Raw genomic sequence first — 18,037 nt, forward strand, 5'->3', positions numbered from 1 at the left:
AACAGACCTGAACAAGACACTGGCCCCAAAACACCTCTATAGAAGAAAACTATTAGGAAAGCCTCCTGATCTGGAAAGCACTGCACATCTCAAGATTCTGGTCTAGTCATCTGAACCCTACAACATCAGAAAAGTAGAAGAGTGATCAAAAGAAAGATGCACTATATACAAAATTTGATCTAACTTACGCATGACATCCAGGAGTCCACGCTCATCTAGCTCATTGATGCCAAGTTTCTCTTCAGCACACACTCTGCAAGCACCACATTCTGAGCAGCCAGAGTCTCCAGCGCCACAACCACAGGGCCTAAATAAAGTGAAACATTGAAATGAGAAGTGAGAGAATATTACCAAATCTTAAACTATTTCTACAATACATTTTACAGCTTTTTTTTTTTGTACTCAAAGCTGTGTTGTATCTGCCATTTCAGTGGAAAGAAAAAGTAATAAAAATCTTGTCTCCTAATGTCACAAAAAACATTTTGTGAAAATTATTTCCATATGAAATACTCACATTCCTGGATTTCTGTCTTTGCGACCACTGTTGACACAGCTTACACCATAACCAGTGCACTCTCGACAAACAGAACAAATCATACACACTTCCTGAACCCATTTGTGCTTTCCTGAATGGTAAAAGATGAAAGGTATTTGAATAATGTTAGTGATAGTTCAGGATTTAAACATTCAACTTTTAGTTTAGAAGTTAGGTAGCCATGATCTCTAATGGAAAAACACCACACTCATTAACCAATTTTTTGGGGTTAGCTATTTCATTATTGGTCTCAGAAATATTAGAACTTTTCCCAACATTTACAACTGTAAATATATTTTTTACTGTTACCACAAAGGTTCTGTGTTAGATAAGCATAAAAGGAATAATTAGACTGAAGTAACAAAATTCTAATTTTATAATTATTAAATGAGACAAATTAATTACAATTAGGGTAACCTATGGCTCTTAAGATTTTAAAAGACCAATCGGCATTGTAAACAGCACATCACACAGTAATCTGTACCAGTTACTTTGACAATATATTATTATTATATATCTATTAGCTTCATTGTTACTTACCATGAGGGCACAAGTTATCATCTACTTCAGTTTCCTCCTCATCTTCTGCCATTGTTACTGTATGACCTGCTGGGGAAAAGTCGAATGTTTCTGCACAAAATACTATAACCCAATGACATTATAAAAGCATAATATTTTTTATGGTCACTATCTATAACTTACAGTAATATATCACAATTCCCCATTAAAATGATAAAAACAAAGGGTGAAATAATTTTCATTATAACTATGGCAATATAGATATTATATAGCTGTCTATAATGAATAATATTTTTAAATAAAATTTTTCTAGTATTATTTCAATTACAAAAACATTTCTTCATTTTGTCAATAAAGCTAACTGAAAACGGTAATACATATGCCTACAACTGTAAATTAACATGAATATCTTAGAGATTACAGACATTACTTTAAAAGAGAGAATAATTACATCCTACACATTTCATGTGTCAATCTAGTCATGCAAAATAGACCATCAGGGGGTCGCCACATCTGTTGATGGTCTATTTTGTTGATGATTCTACATGTTAATGGTGCATGCGAGCTCATAGAAGACACAACAACAGAATGAATCAAGAATATACTTAATAACGCAGGCTGATAACTTCAACAATTTAATGAACAATAAAAAGGGCACAGTCCTCTGTCATCACTAGCCTAGCGTCGTCCTCTAAGGCGTATTGTCCGTTACTCTTCTAGTTCGTTCTCCTACTTTTTAATTACTCGTCACGTCACTATGGAAAAACCCGATTAACCTCAACTTCTACGCATCTTGTGTCATTACACATGTATTGTGCACTATAGTTTTAAGAATAATATTCCCCCCAAATTATGAGTTATTATAAATCCTTATATAATTTATATACATGTTTACTCAAACATTAAAAAAAAATATTATATAAAAAAGGATACATTATTTAAATAGCTAGGTTTAACCATTAAAAAAAGAAGAAAGTTTGTTTTTTTTTAGAGATCAACTGAAAATGAAGAATACTATTCAGCTAGAAAGCAGTTGTGACTTACCCTCTCTCTGTGAGGCTCCATGTGTACTGAAGTCCCGTCCACACTGTCCTTTGTTGTTGACACCAAATGTATACACTTGACCCTTGGAGGTCAGGACCACAGCATGGGCTTTCCCAAGACATACATTAGCTACCTGAACATCTCTCAAGTCTGTGACTAGACCTAAAAGATAGGATTGAAAACTAGTTAGTATCAACAGAAACATGTTAAAGCTTTCAACTTGGATTTTTCTTACACTTAACAATATAAAATAATAGTCATTATCTCCCTCCAACATGTCTCAGTTTAAGCAACTACTTTCTAACAATTTTGTGTGTATCCTCCAATTGCACTGTTTACAAGACCTCTGCATAGATTAAAGTAACCTACCTGTAGTGTGATCACAGTGGTTGTTATCTTTGCCAAACATATACAGCTCCCCATCTTTGGTTACCACAGCACTTGTGGCACTGTTACATGAGGCAGTCACCACAAATTTGGACTCAAGCCGACTCATTTTTCTAGGCTTAGTTGGTTTAGGTTGACGTCGTACTTTCCCTGTAAAAAAAAATTTAAAAATGCAATCTTTAGTTTATTTTGAAGCATCATTGGTAACATCTTTTGTTATCTAGTTGGAGTTGTAGATAGGCTAGGCTAGATCTTGTAATATGTTTTAAAAATGATTTGTATATCAGTGGACACAATGACTTTTTTTTTAAAGTCAAACTTTCAAAAGTAGCAAAATAAAAAGTGTATTCATTAAACTAAACTTTAAATAGTTTTTACATTATCAACATTGGTTTTATCTATATCTAAATATCTTCCTACCCCCAGTGATATCGCCATCCTCTCCACGTCTCGCTGTGCCCACAAAATACACTGTCCCATCATCTGCAACCAGCAATGCATGCAGGCCATCATGGCCAAGGGCAATGTGAATAATTTTTGGAGACTTGGTGATAGGTAGTTCTGACCACTTGCCCTGAGGTTGGTTAGATTGTTTAATACCTAGAGAAGCAGCTTTGCCTTGAAACAAAACCTGCAACAATAAAAAAAAAATGTTTCTAACATTTCAATGAAGGAAACTAATTCAAGCTTTTTTTTTCTTTTTGGGGTAGTATTAACACTAAATGAACTTTCTATAATGAAGAAGCTCGCAAGAGAAATCTTAGATGACCCAATAGAAAGTTATTAAACCTTTGTGCTTCTATACAATCGATATTAGGCGTCGCTGTAAAGATTAATCTTTGAAGAAATGCGTGAACTACATTAGTACAGACACATAATAAGAGTGATTTTGATAACAGTATTAGAAGCATGTCATATTCAAGAGAGCAGCAAAGATATGGAAAATATTCTTACCTTGCCACCAATAGTTCTAATTAGAGAGAACTCCTTCCCAGACACCATCACTAGAGCATCTTCATCTACTCCAGTTGCTGCAAAAATATGACAAGAAATCCATTTTCAAAGTATAGAAAAGTATGTTAAAATGAAACCGAAAGGTTGATTGTTGCTATACTATTGTAAAATCATTACACTTTGAAGCTGCATATGATTAGTTCATGCATAAGAATATGTATGTGTGCTAATTCTCAAAAGCTAAAGATTCTGTCAAATGAATTATGGCTTTATTATTTGAAATGCTATTTCAATAGGAATTCATTTAATAAAGTGACTTACAATGGTCTGCATACATAAAAACCATGTCTCAACACAACAAAAACAGATGTTTGAATTTCAAAACTTCAGACATCATGAACTTACCCACACCACCAGTCCTCTTATCATTAGTAGAATCAAAAGGTGTTGAACCCATGTAGTCCATACACTTTCTTGTCAGCTTCAGTGGGACTTCATTCATCTGAGACATGGGGGGACTGCTTACTGGACTGAAGGTTCTAATGACAAAGCTGTCTTCCTGTTTGCATACAATTTGAATCTATGTATAATTTATGTAAATAAAATACGTTTTTTATTTTTGTATCTATGTATAATTTATATTTTTGAATCTATGCATAATTTATGTAAATAAAATAGGGTTTTTTTTTTTTTACTAAAAACAGATTTTGTTGACAGAAGTGATAAAGCAAATTAATAATAATAATTCATTATAAATTACCTCCTTAGCAGGTGCTATGTAGCCAATGTTTTCCCCATCACTGAAGAGAAGACTGTGAGTGGAACTATTACCTAGAACAAACAAGACAAAGTGGTAATAGGTACCCAGTAGATGACATTTTTTTGAGAGAAAATAGAAGTAGCTCCATTAACTGTAACTTACACAAAACTAGTCACTTTGTAATTGCTCCAATAATTTTTTTTTTAATTCATACAAAAATAACAAAGCATTTTTTTTAACATTATAGGGACAGCCAATATTACAATGTGTATTAGGATATGCTGTCTCTTATTATAGTTTGTCTAGGGGGGAAAAAAATCAAAATTTTCTGTTTAAAGAATGTGAGAATGTTATGATTATTACCATCAATGCCAAATGTGTTCTCTGGAGCCAATGTAGTCCTGTTAATGACACACAGACTGGGAGTGGTACCTCTGTCCCATTTACAAAGCAGCTTGCCCTGATGGTTCACAACAATAGTCATTTAGACTCAGTCAAATACAAAATAAAAAGATATATTTCATTTGTTTACTTCTGGTGTAAAGCAGAGGATTCCTCTAGCTTTTCATTAACTGATCTGAAATATGAGTTAAATAAATTTGATGCAAATCGTACTCACAGCAGCAAATGCCAAGAATGTGTTTTTGTGAACAGGGAAATCTCTTTTTTGACTCTCCAGCTTACCCTGGAAGTTATAAATCAATGACTTAGACAAGATCACATAATTTTGGGAATAAAAGCAGTGTTGAGTGTGTTTTACATTGAGAAACACATAATGATGAATAAAAACACCTTGGAATGAATAAATTTCACATTTTAAGTTAGTGATCAACTCTGTTACTACTTAGATAATAAACATCAACTTCCCTTCATGTTTGTGTTCTCTAGAAACATCCAAAATTACTAACCATGATAGTTCCTCCATATCCAGAACCAATTTTATACAGGCCATATTTGTTGAGAATATAAAGGAACCTGCCATCACTTGCTATAGCTGAGTTTTCAACCAAACACTCCCCAACTATTGAAAATCAAATCAAGTAACAAATCAACTCAAAATGAATAAATCTTAAAATTTCACTTGCATAAGTAATGTACAAAAAACTGATTTTTATTCTAGCAACGTTTTCAATGACATCATGAGATCAGCAAATATATAATAACACCATTCAATTCTTGTAACTGTATTATGATGCAACCAATTTGGTTCTAATAACCAGCAGGGTCAATTACATGAACATGTCCTGCATTACAAGACATTCTCAATAAAAGACTGGTTCAATTAACCCGCGGTGTGATCCATCCAATGCCACTGTATTTATTTTCAAGCAATTCAATGGCTGATTTTAAAAGCTAGATGGCTCATGAAGGACAACCTTCTAGAGTATGTTATGATGGACCACATATTTACAAAAAACAAAACAATTTAAACTATGTACCTTTTGCATTGGCTAATTTGAAGATTTGTGCTTGACATTTACTTTTAATTCCATAATTAAACCAATCAGGCAACTGTGCTTTACCAAGAAGCACTGCCTGGACACTCTTCTGTAAAGAAGTTAGAATGCCTGGGACCTGTACATGCAAATATAGAAATTTTTTATTAAAATTTTGGTGTTTGCATAGTAGATGGTAATTTTTTTTTTAATTCAATGAATGAATCTTTCTCTAGCACACATGAATGTATTATAGTAGGAAGCCCTCCTTAACACTACTTTACAGTCAAACAAAGAATATTTGCCAAAGTTATTTTTATTGATAGTTCAAGTCATAAACAAAGATATTACTACTAATTCTATTGTATTTGAAACCTGTATATCTTGATGCTCAAGTCCCAGTCTGGACATCAACATAACAGTTATGGCCCGAAGCAGTTTTTCTGTGTCTCCCAAGGCAATGGTTAAACTGATGAGAGCAGAACAAGCCAACGAGCTCATAGAGGCACCACTTTTAGAATTATCTCCCTCCCCAGTGTTGATAGCTAGATCCATGAGCAATGAGAACAGGTTTTCTAGAAGAAGAGAAAACATTGGCAATATAAGATTCAACAAACAGATTTATTAAAAGGCATCATATATAGATTAGCATATCACCAGTTTCAGGTATTGTAATATATTTATATTATAAATATTTACACTGATACATTTTGTGAAACAAAGTCTTACATTCAAATACAAGAACATTTTTTATTTCAAAACTGTTGTTTAAAGAAAGTACTTAAACCCTGTTTAGCAAACTACAATGATACTTTTAACTTCAATCTAGTAATTATATTCAAACATACCAACAATGTCTGGAGGTTCTCTTTTCATGCCTTCAGGCTGCTGGCCCTGTAATAAATCCAACAGAGCACGCAGAGCCTTGATACACAATTCTGGATACTGAGATCTGGACTCCCGTACTAACTCAAAGACTCCATTCAGCCCCAAACCAACAATCTGATTTAAAAGAAAATGAGAAAAAGTATGAAATCAACTTTTATAATAGCGAGCCTATATTTTATTATTAATATACAAAATGGTAAATATATTAGTAGGTCAATTACTTTTGGAATCTTTATCTGCTGATCTTTTCCTTTCTCTTCTCCTTCATCATCACTGTCACTTTCTGAGTCTGTGCCAGTGTTTGCCAGATGATATAGGCGAGTTGAGTCCCGGATGGCCTGCGCCAGCACTGCTTGACGCACTGTGGCAAACACCGTGAACATGGAAGCATTGCCATGTGTTGTGATTATAGAAGGGGCTGACTCTACCAGCTCTGGGCTTTTCTCTCTCTGAAAAATTTTTGAAATGCATACTATGACCATAAGTGAATATTCAATAAGTAAACTTTTCTTTGAGATCTGATAGTCTACTAGACAGCTGAACAAGAGTATTGCGGGTGAGTAGGGTATTATGTGGCGAAGATAGCATAGACCCAATGCCCACGTTTTCCCCAATAAATGTTGTCCAAAACAAAATGGTGATACTGCTTGTGAAAAGACTATTTATAAATGAAAAGTTAGACTTTCAGACAACTAAGTGCTTTAAAACTGCAATTACATTCCCATAGATAACTATATCCACACCATAACACTTTAAGATATCTAAGCATCTTGTTGCCATAGTAAAGACATACTCTAAAACAAACTCATATCAATGAAAATAGTAGCATTAAATTAGTAATATCTAATTTCTTAAAAAAAAAAAACATAAATTAACAGCTTGTTGAAGCAAAAAAATTTCTGACTTAAAAGATATAATACCTGAATCTTTTGTTTCTTTTCTTTAGTTTTAGATTTTTTCTTCTTTGATTTCTTCTTTTCAAGCTTTTTCCTGAATAAGGAAATAAAATTGATGCCTTAGTTTGAAACATAACTAATATTATGGACAAAGATAACTTTGCTGTATGAGTGTAATGCAAAACCTTTTGGTTTATCATTTTAATGTTTCGAGTTTGTTTTTTTTTTATATGTTAGGAAGAATGTCTTTTATCAACTCTTACAAAGTCACAACTTATAATCAAGTGAATCCAAAAATGAATTAAATGTAGATAGTGATATCATCATTATCAAAGCCAGGTTAGACAAATTGTTGCTAAGCATATATATATCAATTAGAACACTGTACATTATTTGAACATGTATGTAACAATGCTTTGTAAAAAAAAAATGTACATTATAGACCATTTATAAACAACTGACTATTTCATGACTTCAGGTTAGTAGAGTAGCTCATTAGAGAAATGCATTATTTGTCAGTTCTAAATATTGATAGGGGCACAAAGAATTTTGGCAAGCATAATCTTATAAATACAGAGATGTTACTTCAAAAAAGAAGATGCATGTTCCTAGGTCAATCTAGTTATGCATGTTAATCAATTAATTGAATTCTGTCATGAAAATAAAAGATAGCTGTATAAACGTTTTCTTTACACAAGTGTTCATTTTTTATTGTGATTATTTATATTATCATTACAGATTTAACAGTGCCAAAAGTAAGCTTCTAACAAACTTATATGCAGTTTTGTTTTTTTTAATTCAAATGAACAAAACAAAAGACTTAAAGATGAATGAACAAACAAAAAAGATCTTTGTGTAGATCTAGTTGTGTTAAAAGAAAGTAAAAAAAATAGGAATGGTTTGGACATATATATATATTTTAGGAGTTAACAGGGAAAGACTTTAAAATAGAGTGGGAATACAGAGTTTAAAAAAAGATAAGATATTTAGGATAAGGTTTTATTGGTTATAAAGAAATCAATGGTGGGTTCATATTTGAAGGAATGCATTGCCTTGTCACTTGAAAAGCTGATAGCTGTAAATAATTGTTATGAATAATAAAAATGTTAGGATGGCTAGCCTCCAGTGGATGAACTGATGTATATACACCCGACTCGGGCAGAGTTGCGTTTACTGAGCGCCTAAAGGCAGCACGGAATACCAACTCCTAGATACCCCCTTCCCCCCCCCCCCCCCCCCCCACTGGTCCACAAATGAGATTGGACCAAAGCGCTCTGAGCATGCTATAAGCATGAAAGTAGCGCTATATAAAAGCTATAATAATATAATAAATAATATAATAATATACTGATAAACTGCCCAATAGCCTTGAATAGCTCTACCACACTCTGACACTGGACTCAGGTCATCTTTTGAGTCTAGAATAGTCTAGATCTAGATATATACATCTCAGACATAATTATCATGTTCTGGTGAAATCTAGAGAAAATTATAATATATATATCTAAAAGACTAATTCTATAGAATTGATATTAATCTAATATTATATATCTATGTCAATCTATGTCAACATTTCTTTAAAAAAAACTAGATCTAGACAGATTCTGAATCTGTTAATTTCGTGGACTATGGGGATGGGGAACATTGAGATCTAGACTATATAAATTTAAACAGAACAGAACAACAGAAAAGTACATAATGACATAATAATGATAATATAAGACTAATTGACTCATAGACTAGTAGCTTTTAATTAGTAAAGACAAGTTTTAAATTAAAATCTAATAGTAATTTTTAGTAGGATCTAAATCTAGTATAGAATGAAGAATCTACTATTATCTAGCTAGGGCTAGGTAGTACTAATAAATTAATACTAAATGATAAAAATGCATGACGCGTAAGACTAACTAATCATCTTCTTTTTTGAAGTAATCATGTAATGTCTACTGTATAGTATAAGTAGTATAAGTATAGTATTATATAAGATCTTTATTATTATAATTCTATTTTGAATCTAATAATTTCATGTTTAAAATCAAGGCCCTACTCTATTTAGATCTAGCATTCTTACTTCACTGACTCCAAATCTTTGAACTTAAATAGATCATGGAATCTCCTTGACAAGTTATCTCCTTTCAGAAACAAGTCCACTTGACTACGAAAACACTGCACAGCTTCTGTTGCCATTTCTAGGTTAGATTTAACTCTATCTAGATCTATGTAAAGTAACTATTGTGCACATTTATCTTTAGCAGTCACATATAAAAAAATCATGTGTATGAATCAGGGATTGTATTTCCCCGTGCTTTTTAAGAAATGTATGAATGTTTTATATCATGATAGAGTGAGTAAAAACAGTCAGCCATTTTCTATTTTACTTCTGCGAATAATAAACAGGAAGTCAAGGGACGCTATTCCAATATACATAGAGAATTCCTGGTAGTTTTGGAATAGCTTCACTCCCCTCAAGTAGTAAAAGGTATTTCAGTATTCTGATTATTGTATTAGACCTCTAGAGAACACAGACGTTCACACACACACAATCACATTATCACTGTAATTCTGTAATATACCTTATTAGATCATATTAGATCACACATGGAGAAAAATTCATAAATAGTAATGTGCTATTATAATTAGAGCATGGAATGGGTTGCCTGGGCCAGCCAGGAAAACCAGTGACTTGGCAGAATTTAAGTTATTGGTTAACATGCATTACTAGATGCATGACTCGTAGGACGTAATCATCTTCTTTTTTTTGAAGTAACGTCTATATTACTCTATATTATATAAGATAAGATAAATTTCCTTATGGATAATAAAGATTATTATTAGTAATTGCCTTCCTTCAGTCGTAAAAAACGACTATAGTTCATCTCGAACAAGCGAGATGAAAGCCTGGGCATTGTTTATGGTCGGAACGATGTCGCCCACACAGCAGTCCCCCCCCCCTTCTCCACTCTGCTGATGTGACCAAAGGAACGGAATATCCGATACAGTTTGGGATCAGTAGCGCCGCAGGCTCCGCCAGACTGTAGCACAGTGTGCCACAATCTGCCCAAAGGTCACCAGCTACTGATTTTTCCTCAGAGTTGTCTCCCGAAGCCTTTCCCGCGTTTGGGTATAGCAAGGCAGCGGAGGTTTGGATTCCGAGTTTTCCTTCTCCTAGATGGGTAGCCAACCCAGGCTAACGAGACCCTCCTTCTCCTAGATGGGTAGCCAACCCAGGCTAACGAGCCCCTCCTTCTCCTAGATGGGTAGCCAACCCAGGCTAACGAGACCCTCCTTCTCCTAGATGGGTAGCCAACCCAGGCTAACGAGACCCTCCTTCTCCTAGATGGGTAGCCAACCCAGGCTAACGAGACCCTCCTTCTCCTAGATGGGTAGCCAACCCAGGCTAACGAGACCCTCCTTCTCCTAGATGGGTAGCCAACCCAGGCTAACGAGACCCTCTTTCTCCTAGATGGGTAGCCAACCCAGGCTAACGAGACCCTCCTTCTCCCAGATGGGTAGCCAACCCAGGCTAACGAGCCCCTCCTTCTCCTAGATGGGTAGCCAACCAAGGCTAACGAGCCCCTCCTTCTCCTAGATGGGTAGCCAGCCAAGGCTAACGAGCCCCTCCTTCTCCTAGATGGGTAGCCAACCCAGGCTAACGAGACCCTCCTTCTCCTAGATGGGTAGCCAACCCAGGCTAACGAGACCCTCCTTCTCCTAGATGGGTAGCCAACCCAGGCTAACGAGACCCTCCTTCTCCTAGATGGGTAGCCAACCCAGGCTAACGAGACCCTCCTTCTCCTAGATGGGTAGCCAACCCAGGCTAACGAGACCCTCCTTCTCCTAGATGGGTAGCCAACCCAGGCTAACGAGACCCTCTTTCTCCTAGATGGGTAGCCAACCCAGGCTAACGAGACCCTCCTTCTCCCAGATGGGTAGCCAACCCAGGCTAACGAGCCCCTCCTTCTCCTAGATGGGTAGCCAACCAAGGCTAACGAGCCCCTCCTTCTCCTAGATGGGTAGCCAGCCAAGGCTAACGAGCCCCTCCTTCTCCTAGATGGGTAGCCAACCCAGGCTAACGAGACCCTCCTTCTCCTAGATGGGTAGCCAACCCAGGCTAACGAGACCCTCCTTCTCCTAGATGGGTAGCCAACCCAGGCTAACGAGACCCTCCTTCTCCTAGATGGGTAGCCAACCCAGGCTAACGAGACCCTCCTTCTCCTAGATGGGTAGCCAACCCAGGCTAACGAGACCCTCCTTCTCCTAGATGGGTAGCCAACCCAGGCTAACGAGACCCTCCTTCTCCTAGATGGGTAGCCAACCCAGGCTAACGAGACCCTCCTTCTCCTAGATGGGTAGCCAACCCAGGCTAACGAGCCCCTCCTTCTCCTAGATGGGTAGCCAACCCAGGCTAACGAGACCCTCCTTCTCCTAGATGGGTAGCCAACCCAGGCTAACGAGACCCTCCTTCTCCTAGATGGGTAGCCAACCCAGGCTAACGAGACCCTCCTTCTCCTAGATGGGTAGCCAACCCAGGCTAACGAGACCCTCCTTCTCCTAGATGGGTAGCCAACCCAGGCTAACGAGACCCTCCTTCTCCTAGATGGGTAGCCAACCCAGGCTAACGAGCCCCTCCTTCTCCTAGATGGGTAGCCAACCCAGGCTAACGAGACCCTCCTTCTCCTAGATGGGTAGCCAACCCAGGCTAACGAGACCCTCCTTCTCCTAGATGGGTAGCCAACCCAGGCTAACGAGACCCTCCTTCTCCTAGATGGGTAGCCAACCCAGGCTAACGAGACCCTCCTTCTCCTAGATGGGTAGCCAACCCAGGCTAACGAGACCCTCTTTCTCCTAGATGGGTAGCCAACCCAGGCTAACGAGACCCTCCTTCTCCCAGATGGGTAGCCAACCCAGGCTAACGAGCCCCTCCTTCTCCTAGATGGGTAGCCAACCAAGGCTAACGAGCCCCTCCTTCTCCTAGATGGGTAGCCAGCCAAGGCTAACGAGCCCCTCCTTCTCCTAGATGGGTAGCCAACCCAGGCTAACGAGACCCTCCTTCTCCTAGATGGGTAGCCAACCCAGGCTAACGAGACCCTCCTTCTCCTAGATGGGTAGCCAACCCAGGCTAACGAGACCCTCCTTCTCCTAGATGGGTAGCCAACCCAGGCTAACGAGACCCTCCTTCTCCTAGATGGGTAGCCAACCCAGGCTAACGAGACCCTCCTTCTCCTAGATGGCTAGCCAACCCAGGCTAACGAGACCCTCTTTCTCCTAGATGGGTAGCCAACCCAGGCTAACGAGACCCTCCTTCTCCCAGATGGGTAGCCAACCCAGGCTAACGAGCCCCTCCTTCTCCTAGATGGGTAGCCAACCAAGGCTAACGAGCCCCTCCTTCTCCTAGATGGGTAGCCAGCCAAGGCTAACGAGCCCCTCCTTCTCCTAGATGGGTAGCCAACCCAGGCTAACGAGACCCTCCTTCTCCTAGATGGGTAGCCAACCCAGGCTAACGAGACCCTCCTTCTCCTAGATGGGTAGCCAACCCAGGCTAACGAGACCCTCCTTCTCCTAGATGGGTAGCCAACCCAGGCTAACGAGACCCTCCTTCTCCTAGATGGGTAGCCAACCCAGGCTAACGAGACCCTCCTTCTCCTAGATGGGTAGCCAACCCAGGCTAACGAGACCCTCCTTCTCCTAGATGGGTAGCCAACCCAGGCTAACGAGACCCTCCTTCTCCTAGATGGGTAGCCAACCCAGGCTAACGAGACCCTCCTTCTCCTAGATGGGTAGCCAACCCAGGCTAACGAGACCCTCCTTCTCCTAGATGGGTAGCCAACCCAGGCTAACGAGACCCTCCTGCCCGAAGCTTACTGGTTTAGTCGCCAGTTGCTCACTTTTGCCCCTTCTCCTGTTGGTGATAACGGGTCCGCCGGGCTCGGTATCTGAACCACACGCGAGGTCAGGAGTTGGACTGGTTGTCAGAGGCTATTTGAGACGTTTGTCATTTGAAGCATTTTATAGATAATGTTGGGCTTAAAACCATTAGGCCTACCACTTCTGGTGTTAACCACCTTGCGGAACCAAATATTATTATTATTATGTTAGAAACGAACGAGTATTCATTCTCTAGCGTAGCCAGGGTCGAGTTTCGTTATAGAGAAACAAAATTCATTGTAGTCCCTTTATCAGTGTCCATTGAGAAATGTTATAGTGACGTGGCAGGTCTGCAGCATTGACGCCCTCTGACAGGCAAAGAGAATTTTCCTAGGAATGTTAAGGGCCTTGAAGGTATCTGTCAGGTCAGTTGTCATTATCCCCTCGGTTGATATAACAATTGGGTATATTGTTATTTTAGATAACTTACATAAACGCTTAATCTTCAAGCCTTCTAGGTTCCGGAACAGAGAATCAAGTACTAGTCTAGGAAGAGGCGGAGAGTTGATACAGCGTTACAGAGTTGATACGTCGGAGTGTGAAGCTTTTGTACAGTCTGTGTTACGTTGTTGCCAATTGTACAGTATTTCCTTTGATTTATTTGACACTAAACTGCTACGTTATTTTGGAGACCTGAGTTTTCATATTCTTTATGTTGATGGTATCGTGTGGTGCAGTATGCAGAGAGCCTGGATAGTGAGATTTGTTACAGTATCATTGGGACAAGCAAAATGTAATAAGATTTTGACGTTCAGTTTTAAAGAGAGTTTTAGCACTTTTTTTTTTCTAGTAATGTCGTCAATATTTTGTATCATGCCATCATTTTTTTTACATTCATAATTCGACAATAATTCCTGTTCGTTATTTTTCAAATAAGTCCTGGATGATCGTAGTTACACAAAGTTATGTTGGTTAGTTCCCTTTGCTTTTACAAATACTCCTCGTTACCAGTTGGGGTCTAGTCTTAATTAAAACGAGCACGTCACATTTTTTACTTGAATCTGTCTTCTGTTTTATTTTATTTTTGTTAACCAGAGGCGTAGCTAGCCATGTGTAGGTGGTGCGGGCTGAATATTGCCTTTGTATGCATATTTCTGACGATTGCGGTGAGTTTGGAGATATGCTACGCCACTGTTGTTAAACCTTTCTTTTCTTCTCAACAGGAAATAGAGCAGCCACCTAGAAATGGGACGCCTACGAAGGGGATCACACACCTATTTAAAATTGACTAGAGTAACACCATTAGTAAAATCACTAAACCTAGAGATACTCCAGGGCAGCAGACTAAAAATTAAAGTGGCAATAACACATAAAACTGCCAACCATAACTTACAACTAGCCTACAAAAAAAAACAACAAATAAAATACTCAGAAAGACAAAGATAAAGACAAATTTCTTATTCCATATGCTAGAACAAATTACTGTAAGGGCCCTATCTTCCTAGTGCCATTAGAGCATACGACTGGTTATCTGAATCACCCAGGAAAACCAATGACTTAGTAGAGTTTAAGTTTCTAATTAACATGCACGTCTAATTGGACACAGGATACACATAGGATGCAGATCTAAAGTTCTTTGAAGGAACGTCCTTTGAGGAAATCTGCTGGACCAACATTGAAACAGTAAGCATAAGAGACACGAGGTTGTTTTCAAACAAACAAAAGACTCAGAGTTAAATTGTAGATAAGACTTATCTGTAGGCTACACTGACAGACAGACATATAGTTAGATAGATAGATAGATAGATAGATAGATAGATAGATAGATAGATAGATATATAGATAGATAGACAGTCAGACAGACAGACAGACAGAAATGTAGGTAGGTAGTTAGGTAGGTAGATAGATAGATATATAGATAAATAGATAGATAGATAGATAGATAGATAGATAGATAGATAGATAGATAGATAGATAGATAGATAAATAGATAGATAGATAGATAGATAGATTGATAGATAGATAGATAGATAGATAGATTGATAGATAGATAGATAGATAGATAGATAGATAGATAGATAGATAGATAGATAGATAGATAGATAGATAGATAGATAGATAGATAGATAGATAGATAGATAGATAGATAGATAGAGATCTGATTACATATAGGCCTTTGTCTAATATTTAACATGAATATAGTGACACGACTAATTATTCGAACAGTGGCCGACTCCTGCCACGAAAGATAACAAAATTAATAAACCTAACTAAAGGATATAATAGTGAAAAAATAGTTTGTACTGGACAAATGTGTTAATTAAGCTTAATTATGTTAACGACTTTGGCATAACAAAACAAAATCGACAAGACATCTTACACAACAGTAACATGCAGAAGATCTTACGACGGTCACCCCGATCACAGACGTACCTGCCCTATATGTACCTTAAATGTTCCTCGCATAAAGGTATTGGGCAGTGCTATTTCCTCTTTAGCCTTAGTAATATAACATGTGTATTATGTGTATGTGTATTAGCCCGACGCAACAATTATGTAACAAATCTTTTAACATGCGCTCTTCTTTCTATGAGAAACAAAAAGTGTCTTACCGTCAGGAGAATTGATTTTTGAAGCCCAGAACGCGGGAAAACGTTCGGTACCGGAGCTGTAACTTTTTTTTCCCGAAAAAAAAATACATTCGTTTGATTTGGTGTATATTTGTGGATTCCAAAAGTATTCTAAATATTGTTTTAACTGTCCGAGGCCGCTTATGGAGCTCACTATCGCACAATTTAGCATTGGGTATGAACACACTGTTGATAGAGAGAGAGAAGGTTTCTTTGACCTGAAGCGACAAAAAAAAGAAAAAGTCTGACGGTCTCTGACGTTTTGGAACAAATGAAAGAAAAAGTTGTCTTTCGTGCTGCATAAGAACTTGATTGTGAACCAGGAACGTCATAAGAACTTGATTGTGAACCTGAAACGTCATAAGAACTTGAAGCTGAACCTGGAACGTCATAAGAACTTGTTGATGCCGAAGGCTCTTCGAGCCCTAAGAAAAAAAAACTGTTTGGACGCCAAACAGTAAAAAAAAAAAAACCTGTGAGAACACAGTTCTGTTTGAGAGAGACCCGAGTCAATGCCTATATAAAACATTGCTGTTTCCAATGCCCACGACGCACCGGGAGCCTCCACCATTTTCCTTCGTTGTACCAAGCTAGCTGTGCGGGACCCGCCATTTATGTAACGGTCCCTTTGAGGAACAGCGCATGGATGTGGGACGTGTTCGTGGGGACTTTTTTTACAACTCCGCCCGTGCAATGAGTTGACTCTCGTCTACCCGTGGGCATCCCCACGGGAGTCTTGTGTTGCTACCCATTTAGCCTAACCACTTCCTCTAATGGTCGTTTCCACGCGAGCGCCACGATGAGGCAGGGCAACGTGCTCGCGGGTCATAAGAACTTGATTGTGAACCTGGAACATCATAAGAACCTAATTGTGAACCTGGAACATCATAAGAACTTGATTGTGAACCTGGAACGTCATAAAAAGAACTTGATTGTGAACCTGGAACGTCATAAGAATAACTTGATTGTGAACCTGGAACGTCATAAGAATAACTTGATTGTGAACCTGGAACGTCATAAGAACTTGATTGTGAACCTGGAACGTCATAAGAAGAACTTGATTGTGAACCTGGAATGTCATAAGAACTTGATTGTGAACCTGGAACGTCATAAGAACTTGATTGTGAACCTGGAACATCATAAGAACTTGATTGTGAACCTGGAACGTCATTAGAACTTGATTGTGAACCTGGAACATCACCGGGAAGGGTGTCGTTGGTCTGGATAAAGTACCTCTGGAACTAAGGACTAAACAGTGACTAGACTACGGAGTTGAAGATTTGAAGTCGCTGTCTGTGTTTGATAATTACTGATAAACATTCAGGATATTCAAGTGTTGAACTATTAATATATACGCAAAAGCCCTAGCTGTCTGACTTATTCATTCACTCACCACTATGGATGAAACAATATGAAAATTTAACCTGCCTAGAACAACTAAGCACCTTTCACGATGGAGATGGCAGCGATTATTTTCCCCCTAAAACGATCTTTTATTCCCAGTTTCATCACAGTACGTTTTGATAAAACCATAGACTACTTATATATATATATATAGTATATGGATAAAACCGACATACAAATTTTTAAGGGTCAATAATTTTGCACTTCCTTTTTTTTAAAAGCATTTCATTGATACTGGTGCGTAATTTTCTTTCTTCAACTCCTAATGTTAGACTTTACCAAAGACTATATATATATAGTCTATGGACTTTATACAGTCACATTGCCTCTTCCTATTTTTAATACCATTCAGGCATAGGCGAAATGAATAAAAGCAATTAATAAAACCAATTGTTTAATATTTTTTTTAGGAAAGCAGAATATCTGTATGAAGTAGTTAGCATTTGAAGCACTATTTTAATTCTAAATTTATAAAACTTTAAAAGCATGATATTAATGTCTATAAGCTTTCCCACTTCTGAAGCTTACAACGCTCCATTAAGACCCCAGCTAATTGGGGGGGGGGGGGGAAAGGGTTGCAGGTCGCCAACGGTAGAAGTTTGAGAGACACTGGGATAAAACGTCTAAGCAACATATACTGCTACTAGTTAGACTCGTTTTGAAGTAAACGATGAGTTTTTAGTCTAAAAGAATCTAGTCTCTCTCTATATATATAGTAT

At 38.0% G+C, this 18,037-nt stretch overlaps 1 protein-coding gene across 9 annotated transcripts in view; it reads right to left on the reverse strand.

Moving 5' to 3' along the window:
* Positions 1-9,792, reverse strand: part of LOC106053387 (E3 ubiquitin-protein ligase MYCBP2-like) — a 76,927-nt gene extending 67,135 nt beyond the window's left edge. For 8 of the 9 annotated variants that reach the window (XM_056037495.1, XM_056037501.1, XM_056037497.1 and 5 more), the window contains exons 1-18: positions 9,491-9,792; positions 7,444-7,513; positions 6,745-6,972; positions 6,484-6,637; positions 6,011-6,210; positions 5,639-5,774; positions 5,108-5,220; positions 4,819-4,884; positions 4,563-4,659; positions 4,200-4,270; positions 3,845-3,998; positions 3,440-3,516; positions 2,906-3,116; positions 2,468-2,635; positions 2,099-2,260; positions 1,076-1,144; positions 515-626; positions 189-307 (exon numbers count right to left, since the gene is read on the reverse strand). In XM_056037495.1, the coding sequence (XP_055893470.1) occupies positions 189-307; positions 515-626; positions 1,076-1,144; positions 2,099-2,260; positions 2,468-2,635; positions 2,906-3,116; positions 3,440-3,516; positions 3,845-3,998; positions 4,200-4,270; positions 4,563-4,659; positions 4,819-4,884; positions 5,108-5,220; positions 5,639-5,774; positions 6,011-6,210; positions 6,484-6,637; positions 6,745-6,972; positions 7,444-7,513; positions 9,491-9,606 (2,323 nt within the window). In that variant the 5' untranslated portion in view covers positions 9,607-9,792. The remainder of the gene's footprint in view (positions 1-188; positions 308-514; positions 627-1,075; positions 1,145-2,098; positions 2,261-2,467; positions 2,636-2,905; positions 3,117-3,439; positions 3,517-3,844; positions 3,999-4,199; positions 4,271-4,562; positions 4,660-4,818; positions 4,885-5,107; positions 5,221-5,638; positions 5,775-6,010; positions 6,211-6,483; positions 6,638-6,744; positions 6,973-7,443; positions 7,514-9,490) is intronic. The other variant, XM_056037494.1, reaches the window with a different exon arrangement.
* Between the last annotated feature and the right edge of the window lie 8,245 nt (positions 9,793-18,037).

The sequence above is a fragment of the Biomphalaria glabrata genome, chromosome 8, assembly GCF_947242115.1.
Source record: "Biomphalaria glabrata chromosome 8, xgBioGlab47.1, whole genome shotgun sequence".
Lineage (NCBI taxonomy): Eukaryota > Metazoa > Mollusca > Gastropoda > Planorbidae > Biomphalaria > Biomphalaria glabrata.